The 24,305-nt window shown below is 36.2% G+C and overlaps 1 protein-coding gene and 1 pseudogene across 5 annotated transcripts in view; one reads left to right on the forward strand and one right to left on the reverse strand.

Annotated features, from left to right (window-relative positions):
- The window catches only part of CEP350 (centrosomal protein 350), a 156,935-nt gene that overhangs the window by 46,312 nt on the left and 86,318 nt on the right, over positions 1-24,305 (forward strand). For 4 of the 5 annotated variants that reach the window (XM_044267212.1, XM_044267216.1, XM_044267213.1 and 1 more), the window contains 9 exons: positions 459-605; positions 1,876-2,534; positions 3,292-3,413; positions 7,905-8,962; positions 10,924-11,074; positions 12,483-12,655; positions 20,459-20,645; positions 23,006-23,226; positions 23,579-23,742. In XM_044267212.1, the coding sequence (XP_044123147.1) occupies positions 459-605; positions 1,876-2,534; positions 3,292-3,413; positions 7,905-8,962; positions 10,924-11,074; positions 12,483-12,655; positions 20,459-20,645; positions 23,006-23,226; positions 23,579-23,742 (2,882 nt within the window). The remainder of the gene's footprint in view (positions 1-458; positions 606-1,875; positions 2,535-3,291; positions 3,414-7,904; positions 8,963-10,923; positions 11,075-12,482; positions 12,656-20,458; positions 20,646-23,005; positions 23,227-23,578; positions 23,743-24,305) is intronic. The other variant, XM_044267214.1, reaches the window with a different exon arrangement.
- On the reverse strand, positions 17,506-18,084 carry LOC122918580 (annotated as a pseudogene).

Here is a 24,305-nt window from a genome sequence, read left to right on the forward strand (position 1 = left end):
GTTCTTCAAAGGTAGTCACTGTTAACTGTTACACATTTCTTTGGATTTTTTTCGTATGCTTAGATTAAGTCATTTGTTCATTAAGCAAACATTAATTTTACTCTGTAAAATGGTACAGTTGGTAAACCAAACCCTTACTACAGTTAAGACCTACTTTGGTTCTGTGCCCAAACTGTTGGATTCAGTGCTTTACTTGAGGTTTTGGGAGTTGTTAATATTTGGCATTTAACTTTAAAAGCATTTTACACTTATTTGAGATGTGTGGATAAATCAAGATTTAAACAAACTGATACTTGATTTTCAGGACCTTGTGTTAAAAATTAGATTGTAAACCATTTAACTTTGGCATAAGATAAGCATAAAATGAATTACAAAACCTGTATGGTTGACTAGATAAATTTGTTAGAGATAATTTTTAAGTTTTAAATTCAACCCACTATGTATATGTCTTTTTTTAGGTAGCAGTCGTCTGATAAGTACATCCTCTTGGCGAGATGGACAAAAACTAGTAAAGAAGATCCTGGGGCCTGCACCCAGAGTGGAGCAAAAAGAGCGAAGAACGGCATCAAGTGACAGAAGCGGAAGAGAAAGAGCTGCTAAATCTGGTGAGTAATTAAATTATTAAATTGTTTCAATAATTAAAATTGTTGAGAAGAGCAATTAAAAATTGCTTGTGTAAATTCTTAGAGGAGGTGAAAGTAGTCTTTTGAGAATGCTTTAAGAATTTGGTTTCTAATTGTGGATGTAGCTTACAAAAGAAGAGATGTTCTGTTGGGCTCGTCTATCGATAATTTCCGTGTATAGATGTTACGGTGACTTTTATTAAGAGTTCTGTTTGTTATATTAATTACATTTAGCTGCCATGGGAATAGAAAAGCATCATTTAATTAGATTTTCTTAGACTTTTAGAGACCTTAAGGGAATTAAGTCCAGTCTGTCTTATCCCTGTATACACCAACATAGGTACACATTCACAATATTGGGTTTTTCTGTTTGACAGATTAGGAAACAGGCCCCAAGAGAGAAGTGATCTTTCTCAAGAGTATATACATTAAGTGGGTGGCAAAATTTGATCTAGCGTCTACAACTCTTTGGTTTGACCCTCAAGTGCATTGCTTTTCTCTTTTTGAAGTATCTTAAATGTTCTTTGAAATAACTAGTTACTTTTTTCATGAGCACTAATTTTGGGAAATGAAATACAAATACCTACAGGCCAGCTTTCCTTTCCAGTAATAAAATTTGCTTCAATTAATTTGAGCTTCTAAGAATGGATTCAGTAGGAAATGCAATTACAACTATAATTAGGTATATATAGAAGTCAGTATATACTTTGCATTTACTCTTCTGCACTCTCCTCTAGCTTGTAAATAAACTCACACCCATTCTCAGTTTAAAATTAAGTCTCATCAGCAGACATTTAGATTATAAAATGATTGCTTTTCTATATATTTAATTTCCTTTCTGTTATTTATTGGAGAGTTGTGGCAGCATAACATTGTTGGTTTTTAAACACCTGTTTTAGGGGTTTAGAGATGGAGAGAGATAGTGACATTAAATACTTGCATGGGAGAGAAATAGTAACTCTCTATTAATAGTTAAATATTCACGACAACAATAGGGCTATCTTTGTTTCAGAAATAGTTAAAATCCCTTTTTAAAATGCCAAGTATGTATAGTCCTTTTTAAAGGTTGAAATTATTCTCTTCTAAAAAACCGTTTTCTCTTTCCTTCTATAATATTATTTAAACAATTTCATAGGATATGTAAATTTGAGTTTAAGATAAAGTGAAATTGTCTGATTTTTTCTCTCACTATGATAAATCTTAGGATTGAATATAGGATTTTAATACGTCGCTAACAGTTCATACTTTGCAGGGGTCCATATTGGAAGAGCAGAATCTGATCCCAGATTGGATGTTTCACATAGACATCTTCCACGAAACTCAGAACGTTCGAGAAGTAGAGCTCGGTCTGAAAATAATACAAAGAAGTTAGCTCCATCTCTTCCAGATAATAAACAGGAGGAAAATACTGCCTTAAATAAGGATTTTTTACCTCTTGAAATTCGTGGAATTCTTGATGACCTACAGCTGGATTCTACAGTTCAGGCTGCAAGACAAGAGACAGGAGAGTTACAGAATCAGAAGTCATCAGCCCCAGTACAAGCTCCTAGAAGTCACAGCCCCATAAAAAGAAAACCTGACAAAATAACAGCTAATGAAGATCCCCCTGTTATTTCCAAAAAGCGCCACTATGACACAGATGAAGTACGACAGTACATTGTTAGACAGCAGGAGGAAAGGAAAAGGAAGCAAAATGAAGAGAAGAAGGCTCAAAAGGAGGCCACCGAGCAGAAGAACAAAAGATTACAGGAGCTCTATCGGAAACAGAAAGAAGCCTTTACTAAAGTAAAAAACGTGCCTCCTTCCGAGTCATCAGTAACTAGGCGACTGCAGGATACTTACTCCAAACTGCTACTAGAAAAGACCTTGCTCGAAGAGCCGCCTCATCCGCATGTTACGCAGGAAACACAGGTAATAGTTGTGTCAGTAATGCGAAAGGAACTCGTTCATGATGAGGAAAAACTTATTTGTCATTTCGTTGCTGTCATTCGTAATATTCAGGCATATGCTCAAACTTTGTAATAATGTTGACCTTTTCATGAAATTTATTGTATCTGGAGAGTAATCGGATAAACACGTTTGGAAACAAGTGCTCAGTTAGCATTTCCTAGAGTGACTGTTGCCAGTCTCTGTTCCTCTCATCACTACTATTAAGTCCTTGCCTAGGTTTTATTGTATTACTGAGCAGAAGGTTAGATTATGTTAATAAAAGCCTCTTTTTGTGATCTGTGCTGAAATTAGAGAATATCCTACTGTATGTGATAATTTTATGAGGATTGCTGTTGTTTTTAAGAATAATGTTGAATATGTACTGTGTACTGCAGACTGTTTTAAAGGCATTATAAGCTAAAGATTCGGTAAATCCTCATAATCCTGAGAAGGTAAATGCTACTAGTATTTCTAGGTGAAAACATTGAGGTTTAAAAAGAGCTTTATAAACTTGAAATTATGCAGTTAGTATTAGGGCCTTTCTTGGATTTCAGGTGTAATTTTGCTATTAATTGTAATAGCTGCTTAAGACTGACTAAATTTGAACCAATTTTAAGAGAAAAAGCCCCTACATTTCGTGATCTTTGTAAAGTTGAAGTGACTTAGTGTTTGTGTTATGTAGTCCCTTAGTATGTCTTTGTGATAGGAGTCACGTAAATTTGATGTCCTTTTCTCCTAGACCAGACCAGGGTATCAGCCTTCTGGAGAATCTGACAAAGAAAACAAAGTACAGGAACGTCCCCTAAGTGCATCTTCCAGTAGTGACATGTCTCTGTCAGAACCTCCACAGCCTCTTGCAAGGTAAAAAGGAGAGAATGAAAGATGATTAAGGTTCTTTTTTTTCCATGAAATTTAGTATAGTGGTTGATGGGCAGTGAATTTTGTTGACTGGCCTTTTACGTGAGCAAGAACGTAAAGAACGTAAAGAACATTTCTTTATTTAGAAATTGGTTAGTATCTTCTGATGGTACTTAAGCATGGTGTACAACTATATGTATGCATACCCTATTCTGCTGTTCCACTTTTACCTGTCCTTTTCTATCCAATGTCAACGTCAGCCCTCCCAGAGGAGTTGAAAGCACTCTTGCTTTCTCTGGACTAAACTCACAGTAAAACTGTGTTAGATGAATGAATCACAGTGAAATTAGTATTTTCAAGTATTTGTGGTGAATAATTTTCAAAAGGCATTGTTGTAGCTATTACTAATCAAAATTTCTTCATGTGACTCTTCCCAGATTATCATTGTACCTTTCGAAAGCTGTATTTGGATATGTGTGTGAACATATGAATAGAGGCTAGGAACAAGGGCTAGATTGCTGATCAAGGACTATTTTACCTTAAGTTTTCTTAAGAAAATATTTTTCTTGCTGTAATATATTGTTTGCAGGGAAGTAAAAGTAAACAGTGTGTGGAATTTGAGGTGATTATGAGATGATACAGTTTTAAATACTTTAACCATTTTGGGAAGAGAAAGCTTTTTAAAACTCTTCTTTGAGAACACACAAATAAAAATCAAATCACTTTCCAATTAGGGGTTAATACACATAGTACACCACCCCCAAAGCATAAGCATACTAATAAAAATAATCAACATTTATTGAGTACTTGTTAGTTTCCAGGCACTTATCTAAGTACTTTGTGTATGTTCTCTTACTTAATTTTGGTAATTCCTTGAGCTAGGTACTCTTGTTATTCTCATTTTACAGAAGAGGCAATTGAGGTCTTGAGTTTAACTTTCTCAAAGGTCAAAACATTAGTGGTGGAGAAGGATTTGAACTTAAGCAGTCTAATTCCAGAAATCTGTGCTTTTAACCAGTCTACACACTGCCTCCTACTAAGTTTCATATGATTTATTTAAGGTTGTAAATACCTTTCAAATTTCAAGCATAAATATACTTAAAAATTTTTTTTTAGGGGCACCTGGGTGGCGTCTGCCTTCTGCTCAGGTCATGATCCCAGGGTCCTGGGTTCGAGCCCTGCATCAGGCTCTCTACTCAGTGGGAAGCCTGCTTCTCTCTCCCCCACTCCCCCTGCTTGTGTTCCCTCTCTCGCTCTGTCTCTCTCTCTCTGTCAAATAAGTAAAAAAAATCTTAAAAAAATTTTTTTTCTTTTAATTTGAATACCTTTAGGTATTTGACTAGTTTATTTCTCTAGTTCATTTCAATTCCGTTATTGTTGTCAGACATACTTTGCTGGCTTCCTGTCTTCTGTTTACCCTTTTCTGAATTTTCTTCTAATTCTAAATAAGTTATCCAGTCTTAAAAACAAACCAAATGTAAAACAGATCTATTAACTTGCACATGTTCCTTTCCTTTTCTTTTTACTATCAAATTTCTTTAATTTATGATATATAATCTATTGCCTCGGCTTTCCCCTCCACCCATTTCTTAGGTTCCCCATTTCTGTTAGTAGTTCCAACATATCTCAGTTACTTTATGCTTGGAAGCATGATTTTCTTTTCCTTGCCCTTCATAACCCGTGTTCTTCATTAGCTACCTGAGAAGCTTTAAATTACATATCCGACCTTGAAGAACCTGAAGATCTAGCTCAAAAACCACTTTCCTGGGCTCCTGGGTGGCTCAGTGGGTTGGGCCGCTGCCTTCAGCTCGGGTCATGATCTCGGGGTCCTGGGATCGAGTCCCACATCGGGCTCTCTGCTCAGCGGGTAGCCTGCTTCCTCCTCTCTCTCTCTCTGCTTGCCTCTCTGCCTACTTGTGATCTCTCTCTGTCAAAAAAAAAAAAAAATTTAAAAACCACTTTCCTTGGCTGGCAGAGTTTATTATTTTCTATACACACTCTATTGAATTTTATATATCTTTATATAGTACTTAAGACATTGATTTTAACTATTAGTCTCTTATGCCCACTAGATTTTGAGAAACAAAAGATTAAGGATTAAGTCTTAACTGGATTTACTGGATTTTTGTCTTCCCTGTTCCTCTAGTATCAACATAGTGCCTGGCACATAATTGGCATTCTAAATACTTGAATATAAAGGTTTTGAATTTTTACTCAGCAATATCATTTATATTTACAGCTTCCTTTATATTCCCATTACTGCAGCTTAGTTTGAGCCCTAATAACCTCACACTTTATATTTTGTGGCATAGAGTCTATGCTGTCGTCTTCCTTCATTCTATTTTCTTAGCAACACTTCAAAACAAAAGACTGTATAGCATGACTTCCAACCAAACCTTGCATGATGTGCTTTCCAATTCTCTTATCACTCTGGTTACCCTCCTCTAGGTGATTCTTCTGAATTTAGTTCGTAAGACTTCACATTTATCCATACTAGTTTGGTCAAGGTTGTTGCCTGTCCAAGTCACTTTGAATCATAATTTGATAATTTTTTAGGTTAGCTATGCCTCCTAGCTTTCTGTCATCTGCAAATTTGATAAGCATATCTTTATGTCATCACCCAAAAATAATGGACAAGACCAAGGACAGAATCTCATGTTTTTTGTTTTTTTTTTCCTTTAAAGATTATTTATTTATTTATTTATTTGACAGACAGAGATCACAAATAGGCAGAGAGACTGGCAGAGAGAGAGTGGGGGGAAAGCAGGCTCCCTCCTGAATAGAGAGCCCGATGTAGAGCTTGATCCCAGGACCCCGAGATCATGACTTGAGACGAAGGCAGAGGCTTTAACCCACTGAGCCACCCAGGTGCCCCTCATGTTGTTTTTTAATAAGCATCTACTTAATAGTTAATATTGACCTTTCATGTTTTTATAATATCCCTTAATATATAGGGTGTCCATGGTCTAGAAACACGTTATTTATATAATGCCATCTAGGACGTCTTTATTCTGTTTTTAGACTTTATGAACACCCTACTCTGTATTGTATATTTAAAATTGGTATTCATAAATTTGCATTGATACTCATTGATATTTGTTATTTTATTTTTTTAAAGATTTATTTATTTATTTATTTATTTAACAGAAAGAGATCACAAGTAGGCAGAGGGGCAGACAGAGAGAGGGAGAAGCAGGCTCCCCTGCTGAGCAGAGAGCCCGATGTGGGGCTCGATCCCAGGACCCTGACACCATGACCTGAGCCGAAGGCAGAGGCTTAACCTACTGAGCAACCCAGGCACTCCTGTTAATTTTTTTAAATTGAGATTGGAATAATGAATATGATGCCCATTTTAGTATTTAGCAATCTTAGCAATCTGAAGCATTTCTCTTTTATAGAGCATTATTTTAATTTTTTAATTTTAATTTTTCAAAAAGATTTCTGAGAGGAAGTGAGCACAAGCAAGAGAACACAAGTGGGGGCAGAGGGGCACAGAGAAAGGGAGAAGCAGGCTCACTGCTGAGTAGGAAGCTGGATATCAGTCTTGAACCCAGGGTCATGAATCCTGGGTCATGACCTGAGCCAAAGGCAGACAGTTAACTTGACTGAGCCACCAGGCACCCTTGTATAACATTATTATTATTATTTTTTAAAGATTTTATTTATTTATTTATTTATTTGACAGAGAGAGATCACAAGTAGGCAGAGAGGCAGGCAGAGAGAGAGAGAGAGGGAAGCAGGCTCCCAGCTGAGCAGAGAGCCCGATGCGGGACTCGATCCCAGGACCCTGAGATCATGACCCGAGCCGAAGGCAGCGGCTTAACCCACTGAGCCACCCAGGCGCCCCCTGTATAACATTATTTTTAAAAGAAATGGGTAAAGCCAATGTTGTAAAGAATTTTGTTCACAGAGTTTTAAAGGTTATAAAGCCTTCTCTTTATTTTTTAATTTTTATTATTATTATTTTTAAAGATTTTATTTATTTGCCAGAGATAGAGAGAGTACACACAAGCAGGCAGAGAGGCAGGCAGAGACAGCGAGAGAAGCAGGCTCCCTGCCGAGCAAGGAGCCTGATGTGGGACTCAATCCCAGGACTCTGGGATCATGACCTGAGCCGAAGGCAGCGGCTTAACCAACTGAGCCACCCAGGCGTCCGTAAAGCCTTCTCTTTAATTAATAGCTTAAAAATATGTGTTAGTTGAAGAAAGCAGTTTGCATGATAACATTCCATTTTTATGAAAATAGCAATGCCAAAACACATCACACACATAGAAAAATCTTTGGAAAGTTATAATTCTAAAGGAAATATTAGTAGTGCCGCTTTCTCGTTGTTTAGCTATGAGTGCTCTCTATCTTTTTAATCCTCTTTACCTGTCCTTTTTTATTCCGGTGGTGAATGTGCATTACTCTTATAAGGAAAAAAAAGTTAAAAAAAGCTGGTGGCTTAATGATGAGTTACTGTGTTAACTAACACACTATGAGTTTCATTTCCAGAAGGGACTTGATGGAACCTACATGGGTGCAGCCTGACAGACTGAGCCCACGAGTCCAGAATCCTCAACCACAGCCTCTTGTTGGAACAGCCGGAAATTTACTCTCCCATCTCTTGAGTCTAGAGCATATAGGAATTTTGCATAAAGATTTTGAATCTATTTTACCAAGCAGAAAGAATCATACTATGGCCTCAGGGCCATTAAGTTTTACACCTCAACCGTATCTGACCTCACCAGCTGCTCATCCAGATGCCTTGTTAAAACCTAGTGCCAGCCAGTATAAGAGTAAACTGGATCGTATTGAAGCCTTGAAAGCAACAGCTGCTTCTCTGTCCAGCAGGATTGAAAGTGAAGCCAAGAAATTAGCTGGGGCTCACATAAACTATGGGTCAGTATGGAACGCTGAGTATGATGTACAGCAGACACCCCAAGAAGAGGGACTGTGGACCAAGGCTGTAAGTCCACCTGTGAAAGAGGATCCTGAAGATGTTTTCTCTGCCCGAATTCAAAAGATGATAGGAACCTGTGTATCTCATGCAACTTTTGACGATGATCTTCCTGGTGTAGGCAACCTGAGTGAATTTAAAAAGCTTCCTGAAATGATAAGACCTCATAGTGCCATATCGAGATTCAGAATGAGATCCCCTGGTCCCAAGCCAGAAGGGCTCCTGGCACAGTTGTGTAAGAGGCAGACTGACTCTTCTAGCTCTGATATGCAAGCTTCTCAAGACAAAGCCAAATTGTCTCTTGGTTCTAGCACAGATTCAGTCAGTGAAGGGCCTCTTCTTAGTGAGGGGAGTCTCTCTGAAGAAGAGGGAGGCCAAGATGGACAGCCCCCATTGAAGGTAGCAGAAATCTTAAAGGAAAAGGAATTTTGTGCTGGAGAAAGAAATGGTTATGAACCCATCAAAGAATTTCAGAAGGAAGCTGAAAAATTCTTGCCACTTTTTGGGCACATTGGTGGTACACAAAGCAAAGGACCGTGGGAAGAATTGGCAAAAGGAAGTCCACATAGTGTCATTAATATTTTTACAAAGTCGTATCAGTTGTATGGAAAAGGTGAGAAAAATAAGTAAGCCTTGTGCTTATTTGTATGTTATCTTAAAATAAATCAATTAATAATTGTGTACAGGGTAATACTTAAGTACAAATTTTCATTTGTTAATTTATGAGGATAATAGAGATTTATCAATCTAAATTATCTGTAAGCTTTAACTAAAGTATTGCAATTTCATCATTAAATTTTTTTTTGATTTTTATTGTCATGAACCAGTAATTGATTGGTAGTTGTAGAAATTTTGTTCTAATTTTAGAGAAATTCATTTGTGGTGTTCAGGATTGGTCTGTACCAAGTGTGTGCTAGATTTTCTGTGACCATCGTTATGTGTTTAGATAGAAAATAAGTATATTAATACAGTGATTGTGAGTCATTGGGAATATAATGTCAAGAATTGAGAGGGGGCAACTGTAGTAACATCCTAATATGGAAACTATTAGTACTTGTCAAAACTAATTTTAAAAATAGACTTTGCTCTTGATCTTGGGGTTGTGAGTTTGAACCCCACATTAGGTTTAGAGATTACTTAAATAAAAAAAAATCTGAAAAAATTTAGACTTTGAACAGGAATGTAGCTGCGTGTATTTGGATCATGAAACAACTGACTTCTAAAGTTTCTTTCTTATCTCTGAAATCCTGCAACACAGGTTTCCTTTTCTATGGTAGTTCCTTCAAGTCACTTTCTTTTTTTTTCCTACTCTAGGTGGGTTTTACCCATTTTATGCTAACATAACTTTAAGATTTCCAGGTTGGAGAATGGGGCTGAGCCTTAAGTCAGCTTTTAATATCCTGTGGTTTTTAATTTTCATTCTGCACAGTGAACAACTTACTTGATAAATGAATTGATTTCATCTGTTCATTTTATGCTTAACTGGGCGGTGCATTTTCCTAGGATTCGTATTTAGCTGCTTTGTTCTGACCTTGTGCAGACCTAACCATGCCATCGATCTCCTGTTTCACTTATTCCTATAGGTGGTAATTTTAAAGTTTAAAAAAACTGAAAAGCAGAAGTTGAAAGCAAAGTGCTGTTAAATCAACATCCTTATTTTTTTTTTTAAGAATTGTGTTTTTTCTTTTTCTTTTTTTTTTAAAAGATTTTATTTATTTATTTGACAGAGAGAGATTACAAGTAGGCAGAGAGGCAGGTAGAGAGAGAAGGAGGAGGAAGCAGGCTCCCTGCTGAGCAGAGACCCCGATGCAGGACTCAATCCCAGGACCCTGAGATCATGACCTGAGCCGAAGGCAGTGGCTTAACCCACTGAGCCACCCAGGCGCCCAAGAATTGTGTTTTTTCTTAAATCTTACTGGATTTTCATTAAGATTTTATAATTTTACTGAAATATTTTGAGTTGAAACAATATGTTTTGGTTTTTTTTTTTAAGACCTAGATCCTAGGGAGCTCTTCTTTTTTTTTTTTTTTTTAAAAGATTTTATTTATTTATTTGACAGACAGAGATCACAAGCAGGCAGAGAGGCAGGCAGAGAGAGAGGAGGAAGCAGGTTCCCTGCTGAGCAGAGAGCCCAATGCGGGGCTCAATCCCAGGACCCTGGGACCATGACCCGAGCCGAAGGCAGAGGCTTTACCCCACTGAGCCACCCAGGCGCCCCTTGAAACAATATGTTATCTAGGATTTGCTTCAAAGTAGTCTGAGAGGGGAGTGAGAAGTGTGGAGAATAGGAAATTTAGTTGAAACTAGATTGGTCATGTATTTATAATTGTTAAAGCCAGGTGGTGTATATCTTGGTTTCATCATGCTATTTTTTCTTTCTTGTATGTTTGAAAATTTCCCTAATAAAAAGTTAAAAATGTATTGTTAGATATAAAGATAGATTGAATAGAAACATTAAAAAAGCCAACTAAAATGTTCCTAAATCCATGTTGTTAATCTGCATATTGTGGAATGCTTTGCTTGTAGTCTTTTTATTTTTGTTTTAAGGACATTTCAATGACTACTTTTGACAGGGTTTGAAGATAGGTTGGAAAGAGGAACCTCAACATCACGGCCTTTAAATACCATCAGAACCCCTGTAAGCAGTGTTTCGTATGAAGATGATTTTGTCTCCTCTCCAGGGAGTGGGACTTTGACAGAAAGAAAATCGGCTCTCGAACCTAAGTAAGGATATGTTGACATGGGATAAAATCCAAGGAGTGAGGAAAATTTACAAATGAGAACTGTGGTGTGACTATGAGTCAGTTTTGTTTGTTTAAAGATACATGTAGAGGCTGCATAGCATAGAGCTTATTAAAAACATGGGCTCTGGATCCGGACTGTCTGGCTTTAAATCCTGGCTCTTCTGATAGTAGTTGTTTGTCTTTGGGCATATTACTTAACTCCCTGTGCTTCAGTTTCCTTCTCTTTAAATGGGGAAAATAATTATACCTGCCTCATAGAGTGTTAAGAATATTCAGTGAAATACAAAGTACTTAGAACACGGCCTGGCACACAATAAGCAGATTATACACTCTTAAGTCAATCTGTGAATCCCTGGTAGAGGATGGTATTGGGAAACTCTCCCATGGTATGCTAATATAAGATTAAGTAATAGTTTTCTATGATAGAATTGAGGATGACCTCGATAGATCCTTGACTCCGTGCTCCCAAGTAAATCAGTACATTTTTTTTTCCTAATTGGGAGAACATCTAAACTTTTTCAAGTCTTTGAAAAATAACAGTATTACAGTATTAATATTTGTTGGACAAAATGTACAAGGCACTGAGAGGACTGAGGGGGACTTTGCTTGTATTTACTCATTCTTATAATAGCCTGTTGCATTAAGTATTTTTGTTACGGTTCCTGCTTCAGAGAGGAAACTGAAGCATCCAGGTTATGCTACTTGTACAAAGTCATACAGTAAGTGAATCAGACTTCGCTAGAGAGAATTTCCTCCCTAAATTTTGTTACCATATGAAGTAATCTGTTAATACTTACATTCAATATAATTTTCTTCACAAATTACAAATTATAATTCGTATAAAATTATTGGGTGATCTTTTGAAAATTAGTTCTGTCTGGTTAAACTTACGAAAAGTTACTCAAATTAAAGTGGGAAAAGTATAGTTTTAACATTTGAACTCTAAAGAAAAGATTAAATTTTTAAATCAAAATTTCCAAAGATTTAATATCACCAATCAAGATGGTTTATTGCATTTTATTTCTAGATTGAAGAACATATTATTGGGTGGAAAATAATTATAACATTAAATGATGAATTTGAATGGAAGTTGAGGCCATATTTTCCAGTTTCCAGCATTATATTTTTTCTTTTATGTGTCTGAATTACCCATTTTTTTATTGGTGTTTACTTCAGTAGACAACTCCCTTTAGATTTTTCTCAATAATAAATTGAGCCATAGGGAACAATCCAAGCTTATGATCATAAGGAAACAGAAAAATGCAAGGCATCTTCAATTATAGTTATATCCTCCTTGTGATTAAATAGATTTTTAAATATCCATAGTTCTAGCTGTGTTTTAAGACTTTTATTTTGTTCTTTAACCACTATTGCTTGTTCTTTGACAGTGTTGGTGGTAGCAATTTGGGTATTCAGGAGGACCATTCTAGCAGAAAGTCTGCCTATGATCTGTCCTCTGTGGATGTTACCTCCCAGCACTCGTCAGGGGCCCAGTCCGCTGCGTCGTCTCGTTCATCTACTTCTTCTAAAGGGAAGAAAGGAAAAAAAGAAAAGATAGAATGTAAGAGGAATTCTACATTTTTATTTTTTTTTCTCTTACCAATCATTTTGTGGTAGTGATCTAAACTTATAATTTGATTCTATAAGAAGTTAGATGAATTTCTTTAGGATGAAATGTGATAGTTTTCATATTTATCACCAGAACAGTACCTTCCTGATACATAACAGTATAAATCCTTTGCTTAATACAAAAGGAATACATTTGCAATGATAAAAAATTAAGGATTATGGATAAACACTTGTAAAAGAAGTTTTAAGTCCCCACTGATCCCCCTGCTGAGAGATAACTATTAACATTTTTGTGCCTGTTTTTCCATTGTATACATAAAACCATGTACACACACACACACACACACACAGACACACACACCCCTTTATTTAAAAAACAAATGAAATCATTTAGTTTTGCAACTGCTTTTAAAAAAACTTGAGAGTATATCCTGTACATTTCAAGCATAATTAAAAAGTACTCAAATTTTCTTATTTCTAAAATAAAGATGATATCAGTAAGTGGTATCAGTAGGTGCTTTGTGTGGTAATTTTGGAAGTATGTGTGAAATTAACAGATAGAATGTATACATGCCAGTATTTGGCCACTGTAGCTGCCCTTTGGCACTCTTAAGTAATTTTGAATGATTGAAGAGAACATCTATCAGTCCCTTCAGTTCTGCTGTTGGCTATAATTTGCTCTGTAAGCCTAGACATAAGAAGATACAGTAATTAGGAAAAGCCTCTTGCACTCAAAGGATGATGCCTAGGGAATAATTTTGCTCCCCAAATTGTTTTTTCTAATTGTAAAAATTGTTCATTGACTTAACAAAACAAACCACAAGGGGAGTAGAAATCAGTAAAAAGAAAAAAAAAGAAAACTATTTAAAAATTAAAATCACCTATAATCCCTCTACTTGAAAATAACCGATGCTAATGTTTTTTGAACTTTGTTTTATTTTAACAATTGTGGTAAAATTTACATAACATAAACTTTATCATCTTAACCATTTTATTTTTTTAAGATTTTATTTATTTATTTGAGAGAAAGAAAGAGCACAGGGCACCTGAGTGGCTCATTCGATTAAGCACCTGCCTTCAGATGCTTCAGATGCTCCACGGTCATGGGATCGAGCCCCATGTCAGGCTCCTTGCTCAGTGGGCAGTCTGTTCTTCCCTCTCCCTCTCCCTGCTGCTCCCACTGCTAATGCTCTCTCTCGCTCTGTCAAATAAATGAATAAATAAATCTTAAAAAAAAAAAAAAAGCGCACAAGAGAGGGGAGGGTCAGAGGGAGAAGCAGATTTCCAGATGAGCAGGGAGCCTGATGTGAGACCCTATCCCGGGAAACTCCAGGATCATGACCTGAGCCAAAGGCCAGGCGTTGGTTAACCAGCTGAGCCAACCAGGCGCCCCATCATCTTAACCATTTTCAGTTGTACAGTTCATTGTCATTAAAAAACATTCAACTGCTGTGCAGCCATCACTGCCATCCATCTCCAGAACATTTTCATCATCCCATTCTGAAACTCTGTATCCACTAACTCTTCCTTCCTCCCGGTCTCCAGTCCCTGCAAACCACTGTTCTACCTTCTATGCATTTGACTACTAGATACTTCTAGATGCCACATACTGGCATCATACAAAATTTGTCCTTTAGTTTGGCTCGTAGCATAATGTTTTCAAGTTTCATCTGTGTGTTGACTTACATGAGAATGTCTTTCCTTTTTGAGGCCGAATAATATTCTGTTGTGTGAATACACCACATTTTGTTTATCCATTTATCATTTGATGGACATTCTGGTTTACACCTTTTGGCTATTGTGAATAATGTTGACATAAGTATTGGTGTACAAATAACTGTTGCGAGTCCCTGCTTTCAGGTTTTTTGTATATATAGCCAGGTATGCATTTGTTGGATCAAATGGTCTATCTGTGTTTAACTGTTTGAGAAAATGTCATACTGTTTTCCATTGTGGCTCTGGCATTTTACATTTCCACCAGCAGTGCACACGGGCTCCAGCTTCTTCACATCCACACCAACACTTGTTTTCTTTTCCTGTGTTTTTTTTTTGTTGTTGTTGTTGTTGTTTTTTAGGTGATAGACCTTCTGTTGACTGTGAAATGTTAAGATTTTTAGTAAGAATCCTTCCAGATAATTTGTAGGCATATGTAAATAAGAAATGTTACATGAGGGACCACATTTGTTTACATGCTCTTTTGTTCTGTCAGTGGGTTATAGACCTCTTTCTCTGTCAGTAAATATGAATCACCCTTGTAAAGACTAGCCAGTGTTTTATTATTTTGGTATAATTTATTTACCAAATTGTTAGATGTTTAGGCTATTGTATTTCTTCTTTTCCATTATGAACACTGCTGCATTGAATATCCTTATATATGTATCTTTATGCATTGATCTGGTTCTTTCCTTTAAGGTGAAATTCTAGAATGAGGTAGTGGGGCAAAGAGTATGGCATGTTCAGAATTTGGGTACACTTTGCTAAATAACCCCTCAGAAAGCTAATGCCACTTTGTGCTCCCATTATGAGAATGCTAGGAGAAATTATTACTTAATCATTAACCTAGTATGACTCTCTTGCAGATTGTTCTGAAAGTTTTTGGTGGCAATTAGACATCATTCTGATAGCACTTGCCAATGTCTGTCTTTTCTTGTGAAATACTGTTTCATTTGGATAAGCACTTTCATAAGTGTTCTCAGTAGAGAAGAGCTCCATGGTTCCATAAATTTGGGAAATGCTTTTAGAGTGAGACCAGCTTGTTTTCTGCGGGATTTATCGGTACTCCTAATATGCTAACATGCATTGTTTATTTTAGATGAGGATGAGGCTGCAGTATGAAGTATTTTCCAAATTTATTTGACCACAGAGTCATTTCTTCCATCAGCATGTTAATGCTTTCGAATTCAGCTGGACGTATTTTGGGAAATGCTGAACTTAACTCAGTTCTTTTACTTTGCAGTGGTTTTGCTTTGTTTTTTTTTTTTAGTGTCAAACCCAAGGTTACCAACTAGTTATTGGCACAGTTTGGATTATGACTTCTGATTCTTATATCTAGTTTATCTTCTACTATAATATACTGTACAACTTAAAATATGATATGTTGAATATATAACTATAAACAATATGATTCAATATAGGTTTTTAAAAATTGTTATCTAAAACATAATTAGATGAAGTGTAGGTAGTGTTTTATGGCTTTCCGTTTCCCTAATCCCCTCCCATAATGCCTTAAAAATTTCTATGTATTGTAGTTTATACAGCATTATCTAAAACTTAATTTCTCCTTTATCCCTAAGTTCTATAATTAGTGTAATTTTTGTTGTATATACTCCATCTGGTGGTGAGAAGTAGCATCTGCCTGCTCTGTATAAAAATTTCCCAACGTGGCTGCAAGTAGTTGGTAGATCATAGTGGTGATCATAAGAAAAAATTTTTTTTATCTTAATTTAATTTGGAACGTATAAATATACTTTCATTTGGCAATATTTTATTTATTTATTTTAAATATTTTATTTATTTGAGAGGGAGAGAGAGCGTGAACATGCACAGAGGCAGAGGAAGAGAGATAGCCTGTTTCCCCCCTCCTCTGCCTGCTGTTCTGCCTACTTGTGATCTCTCTCTGTATCAAATAAATAAATAAAATCTTTTTTTTTTTAAGATTTTATTTTATTTATTTGGCAGAGAAAGATCACAAGCACTTGTGATCTCTCTCTGTATCAAATAAATAAATAAAATCTTTTTTTTTTTAAGATTTTATTTTATTTATTTGGCAGAGAAAGATCACAAGCAGGCAGAGAGAGAGGAGGAAGCAGGCTCCCTGCTGGGCAGAGAGCCCAATGCGGGGCTCAATCCCAGGACCCTGAGATCATGACCTGAGCCAAAGGCAGCGGCTTAACCCACGGAGCCACCCAGGCGCCCCAATAAATAAAATCTTTTTACTTTTTTTTTTTTTAAAGATTTTATTTATTTATTTGACAGACAGAGATCACAAGTAGGTAGAGAGGCAGGCAAAGAGAGAGGAGAAAGCAGGCTCCCTGCTGAGCAGAGAGCCCGATGTGGGGCTCGATCCCAGGACCCGGGATCATGACCCGAGCCGAAAGCAGAGGCCTTAACCCACTGAGCCACCCAGGCACCCTAAATAAAATCTTTTAAAAAAGGCTAGTATTAGATGAGTAAAGAAATGCATTTTTATTATGAAAAAAATTAGAGATACCCAGTATTGATAACTTGCTTTTAGTCTAGGGATTATAAATAGGTTTTATAGAGTCCATTCAAACTGGTGGATAATCATATAGATTATTTGCATGTGTCTCCCCCTCCCCACCTTTTTGTGGTAATGCGTTCAGCATATCTAATTCATGGTACACATCTTTACATAGGTTCCTAGGATGAATTACTATGAATGAGATGAAATTTCTGGGTCAAGGGGGATCAAAAATTATTTTATGTATATTTTAAGTTGTTCTCCATAAAGAAAATATGTTTGCACTCCCTTGAAAACAGTGTATAAGTATCCTTTTCTCTGTGTGCTGAATAACACTCAAGACTTTATTATTTTAAAAATACTTGCTAATCTGATAATGAAAAATGGTATCTTATTTGAGGTGGTTTTCATTTCTTTATTTTTTCATATGCTATGACTGTTTTCATTTTTCCTTTTTTAAACTAAATTTTATTTATTTTTTTTAAGATTTTACCTATTTATTTGATAGACAGAGATTACAAGTAGTCACAGAGGCAGGCAGAGAGAGAGAGAAAGGAAGAAGCAGGCTCCCTGCTGAGCAGAGAGCCTGACTCGGGGCTCTGTCCCAGGACCCTGAGATCATGACCTGAGCCGAAGGCAGAGGCTTTAACCCACTGAGCCACCCAGGCGCCCCTAAACTAAATTTTAATGAAAAGTTGTTATCCAATTACTGTCACTATAGCAGAGTATATTTATTATAAAATAAACTATTTTTTATGTGGTAAAATACACCTAATATAAAAGTTGCCATTTTAAATATTATTTTCTTTCTTTGATTTTGTTTTCTTTTTTTATTTTTTTAATCCCAAATCTGTTTATTGGGATAGTTTCCCATTCATCTTGTTTCAGGGTGCTTTTATTGCTGCCCCTGTCTGAAGGAGCATCCTGTAATCCTTGCTTTTCCTCCTGGAGGCTGGCAGAGGACAGTGGAGCAGCCAACACACAAAACTACTGTTTGTGCCTGACTAAAGACAGTGGTGACTTTTTAGCACCCTGGGCACTTGACCTCCGTGAAGTAGGAGTTGGGGCTGCGCACTAGGGGCTTCCTCTTATGCTTCCTCTTCTCCTCTTCTGGAAAGGTGGAGGAGGTCCTTTGTGAGGAGCATGTTCTCATGGGGAGGTCATCACCACACTTTTTTTTTTTTTTAAAGTAGGTTGCACATCCAGCATGCAGGGCTTGAACTCACAACCCTGAGGTCAAAACCTGAGCTGAAATCAGGAGTTGGATGCTTAACTGACTGAGCCACCCAAACACTTTTTTTTTTTTTAAAGATTTTATTTATTTATTTGACACAGAGAGAGAGAGAGAGAGAGAGAGAGAGAGGGATCACAAGTAGGCAGAGAGGCAGACAGAGAGAGGCGGGGAAGCAGGCTTCCCACTGAGCAGAGAGCCCGATGCTGGCCTGTCTCAGGACCTTGAGACCATGACCTGAGCTGAAGGCAGAGGCTTTAACCCACTGAGCCACCCAGGAGCCCCTTTAAATAAGATTTTTAAATAAGGGTTTTAAAAATAAGATTATTTTTAAATAAGATTTAAATTTTTAAGGAAGATTATTTAAATTTTTAACTACGTTTATTTGGGGGGTTTTTGGTGTTGAGTTGTGTCACTTCTCTTATCTATTTTGGATATTAACTCCTTATTGAATATATCCTTTGCAAATACCTTCTACCCCTTATTTTAACCAATTTAACTGTACAGTTCAGTGGCATTGAGAGGTTGGGTTTTTTCGTTTTGTTGTGATTTGTTTTTCACTGTTTGTAACCATTATCATATCCATCTCTGGAACTTTCTTTATCTTCCCATGGTAAAACTCTGGGCCCATTAAGTAAACAGTGCCTTCCCATTCCTCGGTTCTTCCCCTCCTCACTGGACTCCTGGCAGCCACCATTCTACTTTTTTGTCTTTGAATTTGACTAGGCAATTTAACCGTTGCTGAGTGTATAGTTCAGTGTTCTGAAGTACATTCAGGTTGTGCAGCTGTCACTGTTTTTTGTCTCCAAAACTTTCCCATCATCCCCAGCCTAAACTCTATTCCTCTAAGTAATAACTCATTTTCCTCTCCCCCTTGCCTCTGGTAACAAATGTCTACTTTGTATCTATGAATTTTCCTACACTGGGTGCTTCATATAAGTGTATGATCGTACAATTTAGTCCTTTTGTGATTGGCTTATTTTAGCATAATGTGCTCAAAGATTCATCTGTGTTGTAGTGTGTATCAGAATGTTCTTCCTTTTGGGGCACCTGGGTGGCTCAGTCAGTTAAGCATTGGACTCTGGATTTCAGCTCTGGTTGTGATCTCAGGGTTTTGAGATCAAGCTCAGCTTTGGGCTCCATGCTCAGCACCTTGGCCTGGGATTCTCTCTCTCCTGCCTCTGCCTCCCTCACCTCTCATACACACACATGCATGTGTGCTCTCTCAAAAAAATAAATAAATAAAAAGAATGTCCTTCAAGACAGACTAACATATAATTGTATGTAAATGCCACATTTTGTTTATTCATTCATTGCTGAAGGACACTTGGGCTGCTTCCATCTTTTGGCTGCTGTGAATAATGCTGCTGTGAACATGGGTGTGCAGCATGATTGTTTCCTTTTTCATTTTCTTTGGATCTTTAACCATATATCTACATTAGAAAATTTTTGCTATCATTAAAGTGTATATGCTCTTCTTTTTTCTGTTATTTTTAAATGTAACAAGTGTTTTCTCATGTTGCTGTTGAAACATAAAATCAGGCTGCACTAGACTTAAGAGTCATGAGGCCCTTTTTTAAAAAAGATTTTATTTATTTATTTGAGAAAGAGACAATGAGAGAGAGAGCATGAGAGGGGGAAAGGTCATATGGAGAAGCAGAGGGCCCGATGTGGGACTCCATCCCCAGATTCCAGGATCATGACCTGAGCTGAAGGCAGTTGCTTAACCAACTGTACAGTTAAAATGAGTGCATTTTAAATTACAAAGTGCTAGTTAATTAATGATCAAGTTACTGTTTTCCTGTGTAATTTAGACAACTCTTCAGTTGTTGGAGATTCAGGTCAAAATTTTTTAAAGTTACACATTCAATAATACATAATTTTTATTTATTTCAATAATCTCCTAAAGATAGTCCTAGAAGTAAGATTATTTGGAGAGAATATGAGAAGTTTTATGAAATCTGGCTACGTAGTTCTTGTCAAAAAGTTTTTCAGAATGATTGTATACTTCATTTGGCATTCGATACTATTTTTCTCCCAGCTCTGGGTTTTATCTTTAAAAGTCTTTTTTGGTTACTTTTTCATAGGGATAGAATAGTACTTCATTCTTACTCAATATGCTTGTCTTCTTTACCATTCGATTTAGCGATTTATTTTTTAGCAGCAAGTGGGGGGATGTTAATGGAAGAAACTTTACTCTTCTTAAATGGAAACAGAAGGATGAACAACTTTATTTTATATATGAAAAATGTTAAAAGAAGTCTGATATGTACATTGCATTACTTTCTTGAAATATAGGTATCAATTATTTCTTGGTAGCTTCTGACATTGGGAATCAGCTTTATAAGAAATTTGCTTTATAGGGCTGGATTCAATCACTGGAAATGTTCAGAACTCACTTGTTGATGAGGAGAAAGTACACTCTGGCTCAGAACGTGACTCTCATCAGGGAAAGAAATCTGGGACCAGTAGCAAACTTTCTGTTAGAGATTATGAGCAGACTCTTGACACTGATAGCATTTTGGAGGATCTTTCTGGGCATTCTGTAAGGTAATGTATATTTTATACCTGTAATTGATATTTAATTAAAGTTATAGCATCATTGATGTTCAGAGAATTCATTCAATAAATGCTGTATTTTCTGAAGAGACTTTGGAGTTTTGTTCATAGTTGGGGTCTTTATATTTTAGAATATGGTCATCTCTCACCTAAACTATTACATCCTCTCTCAGGAATGCTTTGCCTCCAGCACAATCCCCCTTTCTATTCTAACTGCCATTACCACTGTTGTTATCTTGAATCAATCCTCTGACCAACCAACTGCTCTCCTTAGGCTACCTTGGGAGCTCACAGCTGCTCTGTTAGATGAATTCCCAAGAACTAAACTTTATTTGAAGTGTTTCACTAGGCTACCACAGACTGCCTCATTTCTTTTCTCTACATTTCTCCTCATCTTTTTCATCCACCCCTTCAACACAACTACATAGCATACTTTTGTCTCATTACCTTTCTTCCTGTGAACTTTTCTCTCAACTTATTTGATGACTCAAGCAGATTTTGAAATCTCACTCTCATATTGTTTACAGAGAGCTTGCATACTATCTTTTCCCCTTTTTAATATCATACAGTATTATACACTGAGCCTGTTGCTTATATATGATCTTTTGTGATTGCTTCATGTGCAGTTTCTGTTCCTTTGTCTGCATGGCTTTTTATGTGCTGCACTAATTTTGTCCTTCTGGAAGGTTAAGCTCCGAGAAGACATGGATTTATTTTTCTCTTTTAAAACTAACTGTTTGCTCTTTCTAATATGGTGTCACATATAGATAATTAATTTTAATGCTTTCATGTTGTAAATCTTATATTGTTAATACTATTTTTACTGTATTTAAAATTGAATTTTAATTTTTTTGTCAGAAAACTTTACCTTTCTTTAGAGATAGTCTGATGATTTATTTTGCAAAATCAACAAAGTTAAACATTTCTAAAAAAGAATTCACAGCCAAATAAGTTTGATAAATGTCCCGTACTATAGACTAGACTTCCCCTGCCACCTTCCTCACCTATGATCTGAGGCTTTGATGAAGAGGTGCTCAGATTTTTAAAACAATATTTAACTTATTTTTTTCTTTACTTTGTTGGCTATAGCCATTCTCTGTCCCCAAGCTCTTTACTTTTCTGTCCTTTTTATTTTTTGAAAATTTATTAACGTCGTTGGAAGCAGTTTTGGAAATGCTAGTCTAGGTGAATCTTCTCTGCAGATTAAATACAAATTAAGCTTGTAAAACTAAAATTGAGATTTAGGCATACTTGATTTTGATATTGTGTTGGAATTCTTTCTTGGAAATCCAGTAAAAGAAGTAATAAATTCGTTTTCTATTCCATAAATGAGGTTGTCAGACTATTAGAAATAGTTCTCTAAACCATCAATAGTAAATTAAAGGTCACTTGTAAGCAAGTGAGTGCCTCTCAAGACTACTTTTATTTAAATATTTATATGCTGGGTTTAAGAGAAATGTCTGTCTTTGAAAACTATCTCCTGGTTTTATTAAAGCTAAATGTAAACTTGTTTTATTATGTTAGAAATGCGTTAACTGTGCTAACATGTTTTATGAAGTATCTTCAAGTAATTTATTCAATAAATTAATGTTTAGTGCATGGCAGCATCTTTTTGTTATGAGAAACAGTAACTTTAATGAGTCTAATTTCTCAGAGAGGAGCTAGACATTTGCCTTGTATTGAAATAAATACATTAAGAGTTATTCCAGACTGCTTATGAGACTTTACTTCTTTTTAGAAAGTTCAGGAAAGAACTATAACATTAGAAGTAGATGAAAACAAACGAGTGCATATAAAGTACTTAGAGATGGTTAGTAGGAAAATAATTTTTTACTGTGAATTTTTCAGTTAAGAGGAATAACTTAATAGTGGGTTTTGTCATTTCTTAATGTTTAATACAAAATGGTACTTCATTCTCTTTCAGAGATAGATTTTAAGGCATTTTTTAAATGATAGGCTTGACTTTACCTTTTATATATGGCTATAATTTTATTGCTATATGAGGTCTATGTATTTTTAAAAGTTTTGTCTTATACTGTAATAAGTGATTCATTATATATGTACATTGTAGAAGAAATAGTTAAGTGCCAGTTTAATTGCAACTCCTTTTCTGTTTTATTATTTTGGGCAGGGTTTGTGCCTAGCTCATTCACCTTTCTAAGTCTAGCAATGAGAGCCGTACTCGGTTGTTCATTCAACATGGCGACTACGTTTGAATGATTAAATGCCTGAGTCACAGCCTTTTAAATGTCAATAAAGAATGTAATACATGCTGTTCTTATGAATTGTTTACCTGGCTCTTGAAGTAGTTTTCCTTTTTCTAACGTCTTTATATGAAACAAAACTTCTAGTGTCTCATCAGACAAGGGAAGATCTCAGAAAACTCCAACTTCTCCCCTGTCTCCAAGTTCTCAGAAATTGTTGCAGTTTGACCTTCCAGGAACTTCATTAGAAAGATCTAAATCCTCGGTAATAACGCCTCCATCTGTAGCAGGATTTAAGCCTAATGCATCTTTTACCGATATGAACCTTGCTGCCAGCAGAACAACTGCAGAGACGGCCTCAACATCAGGCAAGTAGATCTGTGCAGTTGTCATTCAAGATATGACTTCTATCCCTTAAAATCCCTTTTCAGTTGAACTCTAGGAAGATGTTATCCCATCAAGTGAATGTGATTACTTTTTGAAGTATTCAGAATTGTGCAGGAAAAGAAATACTGAAAAGCGTGAAACACTCAACAGTGGTGATTTTTCCCCTTGCCAGCCTAAGTCAGAACACACCTGGAAAATGTACACTGTGTTAATAAGAAGTCAGTTTTTACTGCAGTGGAAAGCAAGCTTGTTTGGGTTCTTAAGATGAAAAATGAATTTCAGAAATCTGAGAGGTCGTTTCTCGTACATTTGACAGTCACTTATGCCTTCCAGGTTCTAAGCGCTTTTCTCCTGCTGGCCTCCAGCACCGTATGGCGGCAGAACTCAGTTACTTGAGTGCCATTGAGGAGTCCGTACGCCAGCTGTCAGATGTGGAAAGAGTTAGAGGCATATCACTTGCTCAGCAGGAGAGTGTATCTCTGGCTCAGATCATAAAGGTATTTGTGGAATTTTCTCTTTAGCTTTCTGTGCTTTTTCTCTTTTCTTTGGTATTTAAAATAGTTTCAATGATGAGGTGAAAAACCAAAACTAGCATATAAAACTTTTACTTGCCAAGTAGAAAAAAATAGTCTTATAAATAGCCCTGGGGAAAACTGTCATATAAAGTACTAAAAAAGTTAAACATAGAATATTTGGTAGCAGAACAATAATTCAGTCATTGTCTCTCAAATATTTCATTTTCCTCTTCCTCTGTTTTTTTAAATGACTGTGAAAATCAGCTAATCAAGCAATTCTCAATATTTTCTTTTGCTGACAAGTCAGAGATAACTGACTTTTTATTGTTTTGTTTTTAATGCTTTATTTGTACCAAAAAGAAAAGTTTCTGAGTTCCAGATATTTGATAAAGCCAGGATAATGTGGACTTTTCCTTAGCTAACAAAAAATCCAATAAAGGTAGAAGCAGTGTTCTTATGTGGAGTTGCTGTTGCTATCTTTAAAAAAACAAAAAAATTTAGTATTTACATATAATAAAATACACAGATTTTAAGTGCATAGTTTG

This window comes from Neovison vison, chromosome 10 (genome assembly GCF_020171115.1).
Source record: "Neovison vison isolate M4711 chromosome 10, ASM_NN_V1, whole genome shotgun sequence".
Lineage (NCBI taxonomy): Eukaryota > Metazoa > Chordata > Mammalia > Carnivora > Mustelidae > Neogale > Neogale vison.